We start from the raw sequence: 15000 nt of genomic DNA, 5'->3' as shown, positions 1-15000 counted from the left end.
CCTTGATCCTCGTATTAGTTGAATTTTTTGGTACTGACGAACCCAGATGATTTCCTTCAGCTGATCCAGTTATTAACCCTTGAGCGAACGCCAGGTGATTTTATTCAACTAAAAAAAATCTTCCCCAAATCCCCAACGCCCTAAAATTTTTTACTATACACATCATCACCTCCACCATTCTTGCTACTACTTTCAGTATGGTAAGGTCCTTGAAACATTCTATTCTAGCCAAGAAACAGACCACATTTTATATACTTGAGGACTTAAACTCTGATCTGAATGGGGTCTCGATTACTGAAGACAACTTTCAATCAGGGGTCCGTCCCCTGTGTTGAAGGAGTTAATTCTCGTTTTCTTCATTGTTCTCTTCTTTCCCTTCCATCACTTCTTTCTCAGTTCTTTCTATTTTCTTTTTCCGATTTCTTCCTTTAACCTGCCCTCTTCCTCTTCCTCCTCCTCCTCCTCTTCCTCCCCTCTTCCTCCTCCTTTTATTCTTTATTTTTTGTCTTTTACCTCCTTTGTCTACTTTTTTTTTCAGATTTATATTTTTCTTTTATCTTTTCCCGTTCTTTGTCCTCCTCATATTTACAAATTTCATATTGTTTCATTTTCTACTTTCTTATTTCACATCGCTCATCTAATTAGAGAAACGTTCGTAATATTAAAAAAAAAGAAAACAATTAAATCAGCCCAATGACAGATACTTTTTCCTAACGTATTTAACTAAACTTGGTCAGTTTAACGTGACTGGGGAAGACCTAATCAACTAAAAACTTCAATCTAGATGATGAATGGACGATCGTTCTGAAATATAGAACCTGGTTCTGTAACGTTATTTGACGGCGCCTTTTTCGCAATATTGTTAATGTAAATTATATCTTTATGTATAATATTCATAGAATATTCTTCAGTACTTAAAGATTTCAGTTCTTGTAGGAGCCAAGGAAATATACAGTCAGGAGCAAAAGTTTTTACTCTCGCTGTAGTTCTCACAGCGTCAATATGATTTTTTTTTCCTTTGTCAAGTGCGTAGTGTATTTTCCTATGTAATATTTAACTTGCAGTTAGGTAATTTTCTTGAACAGAAAAAAAAACTCTCACACAAAGAATTTGAATTATGTATCATACATACATACATATACCAAGGCTCTTTCCCCCTTACAAGGGAGGTAGCCAAAAAGGGAAAGGCACAAAATCATTTCCACCCATTCCATCCCTGAATACACTCCACACCCCTCCACCCTCCCTCTTATCTGAGCACCTCCTGGATGACGGGTCATCCCTGCACCTTGTCCACTGCCCTGGGTCAGAAGCAGTGTCGCAAGACACAGCACATCCACAGCAGGCCGCTTCATTAAATCGGCGACCCCCCCCCTCTCCGTCCCCCCATTGCATAAAAGGAGAGGACGGGGAGAAATCCCTTCAGGCTGCGTCAAATTTTGCTCACACATACTACCTCGCCCCCCATCCCCCCGCCCATTTCACCTCATGCAATCACAACATCATCCACATACAACCACTCTCCATTCACCCGTCTTCTGTCCTTTCCCTTCCTTCCTCAACAGACATTCCCCTCTTCCCCAAAGCCCCCTTCACCCCATCCATCCACCTCATTCTAGGACGTCCCCTCATGTTCACTCCCTCCACATCTGCCTTCCATACCTCTTTTACTAGTCTTTCTTCACTCATTCTTTCCATGTGTCCAAACAATCCTAATATTCTTTCATCAACCCTATCTCCCAGATCCTTTTCCACCCCTGTTCTCCTCCTCACCTCCTCATTTCTCACTCTATCTAGCCTAGTAACCCCCATCATACTTCTCAAGACACCTCATCTCAAACTCTTTCTCTCTTCTTCTCTTATGTTCCATGTTTCTGCCCCATACAGTGCTGTTGGCACAATCACTCCTTCATACAGTCTCCTCTTAGCATCCATTCCCAAATGTCTATTCCTCATTACACTCCTCAATCCACCAAGGCATTTACTCGCTTCTCTCAATCTACATTCTACCTCCACCTTCACTCCACCTTTTCCTGCCACATTTGCACCCAAGTATCTAAAACTATCCACTTACTCCAGTCGCTCTCCCTTTTTGTATCATGGGTAGTCAAAAATTTGACTGGTGACTGTTCCTCAAATTGAAGGTCCTGCAAAATGAATATCAGAATCATATTTCGCTGCAATCTGTCTTCAAGGTATTCAACTTGACACATCCAACTAGAGGTGAAGCCCTGACGGTATGACACTTGGTTTCTGAAACCGATATCTATCAAAATCGGCTGCACTAACAATTCCTTTATCTTTTCACACGGAGCTGACAAGCGGTGACTGATCCATTATTCCTCCTGCACTTTTTCCTCTCCCTCCTCCTCCTCTTCTTCCTCCTCCTCTTCCTCCTCCTACTCCTCTTCCTCCTCCTCCTCCTCTTCTTCCTCCTCCTCCTCTTCCTCCTCCTACTCCTCTTCTCCCTTCTACTCCTGTTCCCCCTCCTACTTTTCTGCCTCCTCCTACTCCTCTTCCTCCTCCTTCTCCTCCTCCTCCTACTCCTACTACTACTACTACTACTACTACTACTACTACTACTACTACTACTACTATCATTTGTTGACACAGAAACGTTTCGCAGTAATGCTGAGAGATCTATAGAGGTCCTGGAGTGCATCAACTACCAGTAACTCCTCCAAGCTCTTTCAGTCCACACAGTTATTGTAGTATGCAGGTGACAGCTAAGTGACTCTTAGCGTGAGATGGTCACCTTTGAAGTCCACCCATCCATATACCAAGGAATCTCTCCCCCTGGCCAGGGGGGTAGCCAGAGTCAAAAGGCATAATTCCACTCCCATCCACTTCATCCCCACCCATTCCACTCACATCCACTACCCTTTCCTCCTTCTCGTCTTAGCTACTCGTCGGTGACGGGTCGTCCCTGTATCCCGTGTACTGCCCTGGGTTAGAAGCAATGCAGCGAGAGACAGTACATTTACAGCAAATCCGCTGTTATAATGACGCAATTAGTTTGGCAGGAGACTATCTGGCTCGACGCTTTACATTGATGGGAATTACAAAATAAACGAGTAAATAAATGAATAAACAAATAACTAAATAAATGAATAAATGAATAAAGGAATAGATCAATAAAAGAGTAAATAAACTAACAGATAAATAAGTAGATTGATAAATCCATGAATAGATAGATTTTCTCTCATTCTCATTCTCACGCATTGGAAAACGAGAACACGCTTAGTTGGGCCAAGTAATATTGACGATCCGAGTACAATTTAACCGACTGCATATAAAAAAACCTGACACAAAATCTCGCCTACACAGGCAAACCCTTTCGGTACAAAGCGACACTTGTTCACTTTATTCTGGCTGTCGTGAGGCTCCAAGTGACCATTTCGCTTACGATGGCGCTAAGAAAAAGGATACCCAGTTCATTTGTCTTCATTTAGTTCTTCAGAATACAATGGCTTCCTTATTTAGGTGGTTCTTATTCAGCTTGACACTGTTAGCAAAGCTTAATTTAATCCACGGGAAACAGCCCGAGTTTTCTTTTTATGGTCTATGTTGGAATCACTCTAAAATTGGGCAATGTATCATTCTGTTTTATGAGCGTGTTCATTGTTTTAAATCTGTATAGCTGTGTATTCCTGTTTTTTTCGTTTGTGTGTGTGTGTGTGTGTGTGTGTGTGTGTGTGTGTGTGTGTGTGTGTGTGTGTGTGTGTGTGTGTGTGTGTGTGTGTGTGTGTGTGTTTTCTGGTAAAACAGAAGCAGTGTTAGTGATAACGTGCTGGAAAGTGATATTTACGAGTGCGTGTGTGTTTGTGTAATTCACCATGGATATTGGATCACGTTTTGAACCCGCAATCGACAGCTATTTCCCTCCCGGAAGAGAGCTCTGAGCTCGTATGACCGATCTATGGGTAATGCTGTGACCTTACACGCACACACACACCCAACTCCCCGCCCACAAGAGTTGGAGTAACGACTCAAAGCACAGCGATATAAAAATTATTTCAGCCCTGGGCAGGATTCGAACCCGGACCGCCGTAGTGACACTTGGAGACTAACAACCGCGCCACCGAGTCTCGTGTGTGTGTGTGTGTGTGTGTGTGTGTGTGTGTGTGTGTGTGTGTGTGTGTGTGTGTGTGTGTGTGTGTGTGTGTGTGTGTGTGCGTGTGCGTGTGTGTGAGTGTGTTTACCTAATTGAACTATACAGAAAAAGAGCAACGTTCATGGAGTCCAGTTTCTTGCTTTCATCATTTCATCATACCTAGCTACAAATTCACACATGGTTGCAACGTTGTGTGTGTGTGTGTGTGTGTGTGTGTGTGTGTGTGTGTGTGTGTGTGTGTGTGTGTGTGTGTGTGTGTGTGTGTGTGTGTGTGTGTGTGTGTGTGTGTGTGTGAGAGTGCGTGTGTATGCATATGAGAGAGTGCGTGTGTATGCATATGAGAGAGTGTGTGTGTGTGAATATCTTTCGTGTGTGTAATGAGTACTTCAGTACAGACAAGATTCTCAAATGGTGTTTCAGCATCCATTGTACGAGAAATGAGGAGGGAATGAGACGCTGTCAGGTAGAAATAGATTGATCACCTCATCCAATGTACTACGCAGTCCCCCCCCTTCTCTCTCTCTCTCTCTCTCTCTCTCTCTCTCTCTCTCTCTCTCTCTCTCTCTCTCTCTCTCTCTCTCTCTCTCTCTCCAGTTTCACTGACTGGAAACCCACAGCCACACATAGATCTCTCTGGGAGACAACGTTAGACTTATGCTAGCGTTGTGTAATGTCAATATGTTTCCATGTCATCAGCTGGCTGGAATAAGAAGAGGAGGAAGAAAAGGAGGGAAAGGAGGAGGGAAAGGAAGAGGAGGAGAAAGAGGAGGAATGGGAGGAGGAGGAGAAATGGGAGGAGCAGTCTCCGGTAGCTGTTTGTTATGTGAAAAAGTGAAATTATGACAATGAATGTTGATAGATATCTTAGGATTGACCTGGAACTCACGTCTGAGTCACCAATTTGGAAGGGCCAATTTCGATTATTTTCGTGTATATGTAAATGTTTCCAACTGCCTTATAAGAGAGCGCAAAAGACAGACAATTGCCTTGCCTCTTCATGTAAGGAGAATATAAAAAACAGTATAACCTTTTGCGACACGAGGGAACATGTTGGCGGTAGTCTTGTCCTCAGTAACAGGGTGATGACTTAGGAGTGGGATGGGGGCGGGCTAGTTTCACTGGGATGAAACGGTAAAAATGGATGCAGGAATTTGAATCGAAAGAGATTCCTGTTTGAGAACAAAGCATTGTTCAGTACGAGTGTTCAGCAAGGCCCTTGATGTTCAATCTCTGTTCACGATTTTTTTTTTTTTTTTTTTCCTTGAATAAAGTGGCGTACTTTCTATTCTGGCTATGGTCCGACTATTTCATTCAGCTAAAGGTACCACTTCGGTAACCACTGGTTTAAACCATTTCGTTTTACCCACTGTAACCATGACCTATAACCCCACATACATTACAATAACACCCATGGAAAACTACATCGCAACGTACATACGAACATGCATACACACACCCTAGCTCCTTCACGTGACCAAACCGTAAAATATCCCCGATTCCTAAGAACATCTTTTTCTCATACACGCTATACTCCGTAACTTAGATTAATAAACATAATAATTTAACCACAAGAAACAACTACACATCCTTATAATGAAAATATGATACCATATACTAGTGTTCAAAACTAGTATCACTAGGATAAATTCTAAATAAATTGTGAGACCGCTAACCCCTCACAAATGCTGTGTCAACATCTTTACCAGTACAAGAGCAGGAGCGAGAGGGGACTTGTAGTGTTCTGTAGCCAACACGCATAGTTACCCACCGACAAGCACAGGATAAACTATAGTCACCCCTTAGAACATGCATTCAATCAATTATATTTAATATAAATAATAATATTCATTATATCAGCTTTATTTATTTTGTAAATAAAATAAAACATATCTCTCTGCATCCTGTAAAAAGGATATGTATGTATTGTAATAGGATTTCAAATGATTGTATACTAAAGACAACGAGTCCAGAATTTCGCCGACATTTTTGTACAAAGTATCATCGTCATTTTCAATAAACAAATCACTCATGGAATTAACTTTAAATATCTTGGCTTCTCCCACTAAGGACAGTTGTAGTAACCATTGCAAACTGTCAGTCTGTAGGGGGAAGTAGACTGGTGAAATTCTGCTGCTGTAATCAAACACCAACGCGTTTGACACAACCCACCAAGACACCACTTCCTTTAGGATACTACAATTTTAATTCAGGTTAATGTCTGGCGATTTTATTTTCAATTTAGGATACTTTTTTGTATTGAAGTTAATAGATTCTCAAATTTGGTAACTATGTATTCTGGTCTGGCTTAATCCTGACCGTTTTATTTATCTAAAGTTTGGTCTAAACGGAACTAAAAGGGCTTGAAGATTGCCTGAAGATGGTCTAAATAAGGTCTAAAGATGGTTTCAATATGGTATACAGATGGTCAGAAGGTGGTTTAAAATTGTTTGAAGATGATCTAAAGATGGTCTTAATTTTTTTGATGATGGTCTAACGATTGCCCGAAGGTGGTCTAAAGATTATCTGAATATGGTCTAAATATGATCTGAATATGGTCTAAAGATGGCCTGAATATGACCTAAAGATGGTCTGAAGATGGTCTAATATGGTTTGAAGATGGTCTAAAGATGGTCTAACGATGGTCTGAATGGATTATCAATGAATAGAGTCCCTTTCAGCGTCGACGCACTGTAAATGTACGCCATGTTGGTATTACCGTATTTTGAAAATGTTATATAATATTTGACAACTCTGTATAATCTTTAATTAGAACATTCCAACCCAAACACATCCTAACCTAACTTAGCCTAAACTAACCTAACCTAACATAAGGTAACACATAACTTAACCAAAGTCATCAGTAAATTCTCTGTCTTAGTTTAGCCCCTTTTGTCTAAGGAGATCTGTTATAAGATGATGAAGAACAACATTGGTTCTTAAGGCAGATGTTTCCACGGTGACCAGTTTTCAATACTTAATCTTTTTTTTTTATTTTTTATTTATCTATTTTTTCATTATTTATCTATTTCTATTATCTATTTATCATTTAATTTCTTTTATATTAGACAAATTTATCAAATTAAGGGAAGAATGGAAGAAGCCTAAGTAATATAAGTGAATGCCCGATGTACCATCTTGAAAATGAATAAACATATAATGACATAATTGGTCATTACACAAACTGTCTCCCACTCACTGTAATATAGTTTGTAAACTACCCGTCAGATTATATGAATTAAGTTTGTTCACTTTTAAAAACCCGCATGTTTCTGAACTACATGGGGAAATATACTACTCTTATACAATCCTGCTTATACAGACTTGGAACTACTCATGCAAATAAAGTATCTTGTATACTGTATATACATGCACATGTATCTAGATACTCTCTGTGTTGTATATTTGTCTGCATTGTGCTATCGCATGTGTGTGTGTATGTGATTCACCATGGTCTTAGATCACGTGTTGGACTCGTGATCGACAGTTACTTCCCTCCCGGATGAGAGTTCAGAGCTCATGTATGACCAATCTATGAGTAATCCTGTGACCTCACACACACACACACACACACACACACACACACACACACACACACACACACACACACACACACACACACACACACACACACACACACACACACACACACACACACACACACACACACACACACACACACACACACACACACACACACACACACACAACCCCCCGCCCACGAGTGTTGAAGTAACTGAAGTAACGGCTCGCAGCGCAGCGATACTGAAGTTATTTCAGCCCAATGTACACACGAAGATACAAAGGTATAGTAATACGTTTAGAAGACTTTGTAATAAATTGTAAAACAAAACCGAAGTGTGTTTGTACGTGTTTCCCACCTCTCTATTAGATCTCTCTGGAATGAGACGAATTTTGTAAACCTTTGCATCTTATAAAGTTAATATATAAGACGTGTATTATATGTTTATGTAAACACATCATTCAGGCTTGTAAAGGAAAGAAAAAGGTATGTAGGATATTCGGTCATATAACAAGGGAACAAATTTTTCTTTTTATGTGTTACCAAGTGTATAGTATAAAGGTTTTTGTAAGTATACTATAATGTTTTTCATTGTTCTTTTTATCCTTGTAGCTAAACGTGTCAAAACCCTTAAAGGGCGTGTGCTGTTCACTATATAAGGACCTTCTTTTGTGTGTAGAAACAGGTGTTATAATTCTTTATAGACATGAAAAAAATGTGCCTAGACTCCCTATTGGTGTATTAGACACATCCATGGACGTGTATATCCCATACGTGTTACTCCTTGTGGATGTATATCCACCTATGGTTTGACAGACATCCCCGTGAGTGTATATCCTATACATGTTCAAGACTTTTGCGTGCATTCAGACGTGGTTTGACCACCCCATGGGAATGCATATCCCATATGTACACAAGACTTCTTGTATGCATTCAGATGTTGTTTGACAGACACCCCGTGGAGGACGTGTATACCCCGTCAGTACACCTTGTTATGTGTGATGATTCCTCATAGGCATTTGTATTGAAGCTAAAGGCGCTGGTTCCTACCCTGTATACCCCGCCCCCTCGTACCCTGGAGCACGTGGACCCTGATGGCAGTGGGGGCCGTATTTGAGGGCGCGCAGGTGTAGTTCCCAGAATCTTCTGGTGACGCGTGTTGCATCAGGAGGTACCCGCGGGTAACGCTGCCCCTCTCCATGACCACCGTGATGCCGCCCCTCGGGGAATCGTAGTCGATCACCTGAGGATGGAGGAAGAGGGCATATGATGATGTTATTTGTAAAAGCCATATATATATATATATGTATATATATATATATATATATATATATATATATATATATATATATATATTTATATATATATATATATATATATATATATATATATATATTTATATTACACACACTGAATGATCCCCAGTATACAGATGTTCATCTTTACAACTATATTAATTTTCACTTTCATTCCATGCTATCACGCTCGAGACTGACGAGGAGCTCGATGGAAGCATATACGGAAACTATGTGATCAAGCTAAGGACTCAAACCCAGCTCAGACGTAACAAGTGAACAGTGACTTTAACCATTGCGCTATCAAGATATATATATATATATATATATATATATATATATATATACTTTTTTAATGAACATTGGAATGGAGTCCTAAGCTGGTATAGAAAGATGAAAAAGAGGACAAGAACAGAGTGTTAAAGGTAACAAAGAAAATTTGTTGCAACTGAATATACTGTCTTTATGGAGATTTCAATGCCATTAAAGCTGTCTCCAGGCATCTAAGATAGAAATAATATAGATAATAACAAAGGAATTGTATTTAAATTTTTTTTTATCCCATATGACGCCATTCTATTCAAGAATATAAAAGAAACACATTACCGTTTGCTGTCATTGGTATTTGTTATCATTATCATAATATATTTCTTTAGTTTATCTATTCATTTTCATTTTCTTTTATCTATTTATATATTTTTTACTATTGGAGCTGAAAAGACAATTTTAGAGATAATAGGGGACCTGGAGTAGCCCCTTCGAATGACGACAAAAAATCAGAATATGGGTCATGAACCCTTGGGACTATAGCTTATATGTCTTTAGTTGTTGACCATTGGTTTGCAAGTATTAGCAAGAACAATATATTGTGCATATGTGACCGTACACTCATCCACCACACTAAACAGGCAAACAGGCTGTACCTAAAATATTTGACAATTATCGTAAAAATTGTGATCAATATGCACTGAACAAAGAAGGATATGTTAGGGATTACAAGAACAACTTCCTGTAAACAAAATGAAGATAAATGCAAACTAAATATTCTTTGTATGGCAACATTCCCCAACCATTCAGCTAGAGGTGTTGCCATAGAGCAGATTCCTTTTTTTCTCACAATCGCTGAAATATAAATATGTAATTATACAAATATATGCAATAAATACACATTACAAACAAATACGTGAAAATACACAATCCACAATTACATGCATGGTGACTGGGTCGCTCAACATCCTTTCCTGTTTAGGTACGGTGGTGGAACATATAGATGAATGCACGGGCGCGCGCACACACATACATACATATACCAAGGCTTTTTCCCCCTTCCAAGGGAGGTAGCCAAAAGGGAAAGGCATAAAAACACTCCCACCCATTTCATCCCTAAATACACTCCACACCCCTCCCACCCTTCCTCTCAACAGAGCACCAACAGGATTACCGGTCATCCCAGCACCCAGCCCACCCCCCAGGGTCAGAACCACTGTCGCAAGACACAGTACAACCACAGCAAGGCAGCTTCATTTAATCGGCGACCCCCCCTCTCCGTCCCCCTTTGCATATAAGGAGAGGACGGGGAGAAATCCCTTCGGGCTGCGTCAAAATTCACTCACACATACTACCCCACCCCCCACCCCCCCGCCCATTCCTCCTCATGCAGTCACAACATCATCCATATACAACCATTCTCCACTCACCTCTGTCTTCCGTCCTTTCCCTTCCTTCCTCAACAGACATTCCCCTCTTCCCCAAAGCCCCCTTCACCCCATCCATCCACCTCATCCTAGGACGTCCCCTCATGTTCACTCCCTCCACATCTGCCTTCCATACCTCTTTTACTAGTCTTTCTTCACTCATTCTTTCCATGTGTCCAAACCATCCTAATATTCTTTCATCAACCCTCTCTCCCAAATCCTTTTTCACCCCTGTTCTCCTCCTCACCTCCTCATTTCTCACTCTATCTAGCCTAGTAACCCCCACCATACTTCTCAGACACCTCATCTCAAACACATTCAAACTCCTTCTCTCTTCTTCTCTTATGTTCCACGTTTCTGCCCCATACAGTGCTGTTGGCACAATCACTCCTTCATACAGTCTCCTCTTCGCATCCATTCCCAAATGTCTATTTCTCATTACACTCTTTAAACCACCAAGGCATTTACTCGCTTCTCTCAATCTACATTCTACCTCCACCTTCACTCCACCTTTTCCTGCTACACTTGCACCCAAGTATCTAAAACTATCCACTTCCTCCAGTCGCTCTCCCTTAATGTTCACTTCCAGTCTACTGCCACTTTCACCCCTTGTACATCTCATCACCTTACTTTTACCCACATTTATCTTTAGCTTTCTTCTATCACATACTCTCCCAAACTCTGCCACCAGCTTCCTCAATCCCTCCTCTGACCCTGCCACAAGCGCAGTGTCGTCCGCAAACAACAGCTGGCTCACCTCCCACTTTTCTCCATTTTCTTTAACCATCTCCAATCCCTGACTCACTACCCTAGCATTCACCTCTCGCACCACCCCATCCATGTATAAGTTGAACAGCCAGGGCGACATAACGCATCCTTGACGAAGTCCCACCTTTACTTCAAACCACTCACTCTCTCCATTTCCAATCCTAACACATGCTCTACTACTCACATAAAAACTCTTGACAGCTCCCAAAAGCTTTCCTCCTATCCCATAAATCTGCATAACCTCCCACAGTGCCTTTCTGTCTACCCTATCATAAGCCTTCTCCAGATCCATAAAAGCCAAAAAAAACATCCTTCCCCTTTCCTATAGCTTTCTCACATATCTGTCTTACCACAAAGATCTGATCTACACAACCTCTACCCGTCCTAAATCCACACTGTTCCTCACCAATTACTCCTTCTGTTCCTCTCCTAATCCTCTCAATTAAGATTCTCCCATAAGCCTTCCCTACTACACTCAACAGGCTAATCCCTCTGAAATTACTACATTCACACTTGTCCCCTTTTCCCTTGTAAAGAGGAACTATACAGGCACTACTCCAGTCCTCCGGTACTCTACCCTCTCTCCAGCAAACATTAAATAATCTCACCAACCAGTCCACCATCACTGAACCTCCCTTTTTCAGACATTCTGCATGACATCCATCCAGACCAGGTGCCTTACCTGCTTTCATCATCTTTACAACTGCCTTCACCTCATCCTTCCTTATTTCTCCTCCATTCTCCTCACTCATCACTCTCATTTTCTTCATATTTCCCACTGCAGCTATCTTTCCTTCCCTATCCTCCTTCACATTCAGCAACTCCCTAAAATATTCTGCCCATCTTCCCCTCACTGCCATCTCTTCCATTATCAACTCTCCATCTGTACCTTTTACCTTTTCTTCCCTACTTGATTCGCCTCCTCTTCCTCTCTTAATTTCTTTCCAAAACATCTTTTTATTACTTTCAAAATTTTCTGTCATACTCCTACCCCATTTCACATCTGCTCTCCTCTTTGCCTCCTTTACCTTTTGCTTTACTTCTCTTTTCTTTTCTTTGTACGTCTCATATGACTCCCCTGTCCTCTTTTGTAACCAATCTGTGAATGCTCGCTTCTTCTCTTCTACAACCTTCTTTGTTTCCTCATCCCACCATTCACTACCCTTTCTTCTATTTCCCCCTGTCCTTCTTGTTCCACACACACACACACAAAACACACACGCACGCACGCACACACACACACACACACACACACACACACACACACACACAGACTGCAGCAGATCCGAGGAGGTGAATACACACACACACACACACACACACACACATACACACACACACACACGCGATCTTACCTTCCCATTGTGTCTCCAGAAAATGTATGCGGGAGGTTCTGGACTATGGACCACCGTGCAGGTTAGGTTGATCGTCGACCCCTTGTCCACATGGAGATCCGGCGCGCCGATGATTTCCGCGCGCGGAGCTGCAGGGGATCAGAAAAAAAAAGACCATTAGCCTTACGGGAACGGGAGGTTCACCTGGTATGAATAAAATGTCCTGGCGGAAACCAGAAAGATACTTAAAGATTATGGGTGCCAGACCTTCAGCCCGTAGTCCACTTCGTAACTTGAACAGAACATTGTATTTCACTAAGTTAAAGAGCAGACTATCAGGTCTAGTCACAAGCAGATCAGATGACCTGTTGAAACCACGGGCCCATCACTCACCCTTTCACGTTCTTCAGACCATTTCCCTTTTCCTTCTATTCTATTTTGCTTTTTATTCTTATTTATTTCACAAGCCCCGGGCTATGCACGTCCCGGGCTATGCACGTCCCGGGCTATGCACGTCCCGGGCTATGCACGCCCCGGGCTTTGCCCGTCCTGGGTTAGTCGGGTCCTCGGCTTCGCCCCTTTAGTGACCTTCGGCTGTTAGTTGCTCATCATTCAGTAACTCAATATTCTGTTCAACAAAACAACACATCTTTTCCTCATTGTATATCGCAATAAACAATTTGTGACATCATGTCGCTTTTATCATCACCGTCACAAAAAAAAAAAAAAAAAAAAAAAAAAAAAAAAGTCAATGATGTCATTAAAACCGGTAACCATGACAACAATGTTCTCGAATTTCTCGATCACAGAGGCAGGGCTATTGCAGGTCCCAGTGACGTCATATATGCGTTCTAGGAAGAAAAAAGAAAATCGACATCCCACACACTTGGCCTCAACAGCGCCAGCCAATTATGAGTCGTGAGCTCAACACAGAATGGACCTTTCAATCTGCCCGTCTCTCTTTGCCTGTCTCTCTACCATTGTCTGTCTGGAACTGTCTTTTTGCAAGACTGATTCACTGACTCACTGACTGCATATTTGTGTGTCAATCTCTGTTTGTTTTTCTGTCTGTGTGTCTCTCTGTCTGTCTGTCTCTCTCTCTGTCTGTCTGTCTCTCTCTCTCTCTCTCTCTCTCTCTCTCTCTCACACACACACACACACACACACACACACACACACACACACACACACATACATAGATACACACAAACGGACAGATAGATACACACACACGCCCGCGCACAAAGATTCACAAACACAAACAAACAAGGCTTCAGTTCATCGGTCTAGTCAGAACAATAATGAAAATTAAATGTACTTGTCTTGTGTGCTAGAGGTTATGTTCTCGAAATTCAGACTTAATGGATCCACAAGATTCCCAAGGCTGATGTCTGTCTGTATTTCCTCTAAAACCACAAACAACATTACCCACGTTTCCAGAATACACTACAACCAGAGAAGACAACACACAACACAATGGTGGAATCATTACATATAAACACAACAGCATCACTTGCTCCAACAAAACTAAAGAAACTAAACAGGCACATTCAGATAAAAAAGAAAAATAATCATAAAAGAAATACAAATAAAAAAAGATAAAAATATCACTCTAACCATTATACAATTTAGCAAACTACAAACTGGCAGGTGAACTGAACGCACAACATAGTCGACTGTGTCTAGATGACACAAAATTCAGGTCCTAAATGTTCTAAACGTCAGCAACAATCCCATGAGTCGATCCCCGAACATCAAGAAGCTATCTCCCCAGACATAAACATACTTACCCTCACTCCAAGCACTACAACCAACGAAAGAAGTGATTCGTTATCTCACTCTCGGATAACTTGTCTTTAAAACAACCCAGACAGAAATAATTAATCATGAAATGGATAAACAAACAAAAACCAATAAATTAGTAAATAAAGGATAAACGCCCAACAATTCTTCATTACAAGGAAAAAGTCATTACCCACAAAATTCATTTATATGAATTTCCTTTTTTTTTTTTTAATCTATGAGGTGCCGTGTGTCAAACCCTTTGCAGCTGCAACAGGAGAATGTAACTGGAGAATGAGTAAAGAGATTTATGACTTTCAATTGCAGTTCAGTAATAGATAGCAATTCTAATGGATAATATCTATCTGTGGACACAGATTTCCATCACTGAAAGGATCTCCGAGGATAAAAGAGGGTGTGGCTATATATTGCTGTGACCATTACTCGAATTATCGAATAATAACTCCTACTAAAAAAAAAAAAGATAAATAAA

General features: G+C 41.0%; 1 protein-coding gene across 2 annotated transcripts in view; it reads right to left on the bottom strand.

Annotated features, from left to right (window-relative positions):
• Positions 1 to 15000, bottom strand: part of LOC143034626 (uncharacterized) — a 794390-nt gene that overhangs the window by 32215 nt on the left and 747175 nt on the right. Inside the window, exons 4-5 of one of the 2 annotated variants that reach the window (XM_076200963.1) lie at positions 12747 to 12874; positions 8685 to 8877 (exon numbers count right to left, since the gene is read on the bottom strand). In XM_076200963.1, the coding sequence (XP_076057078.1) occupies positions 8685 to 8877; positions 12747 to 12874 (321 nt within the window). The remainder of the gene's footprint in view (positions 1 to 8684; positions 8878 to 12746; positions 12875 to 15000) is intronic. The other variant, XM_076200964.1, reaches the window with a different exon arrangement.

The sequence above is a fragment of the Oratosquilla oratoria genome, chromosome 17 (assembly GCF_046742065.1).
Source record: "Oratosquilla oratoria isolate Oo_2021 chromosome 17, ASM4674206v1, whole genome shotgun sequence".
Classification (NCBI taxonomy): Eukaryota; Metazoa; Arthropoda; class Malacostraca; order Stomatopoda; family Squillidae; genus Oratosquilla; species Oratosquilla oratoria.
The sequence above is the reverse complement of the archived record's forward strand: the minus strand, read 5'-3'. Positions and strand labels throughout refer to the sequence as shown.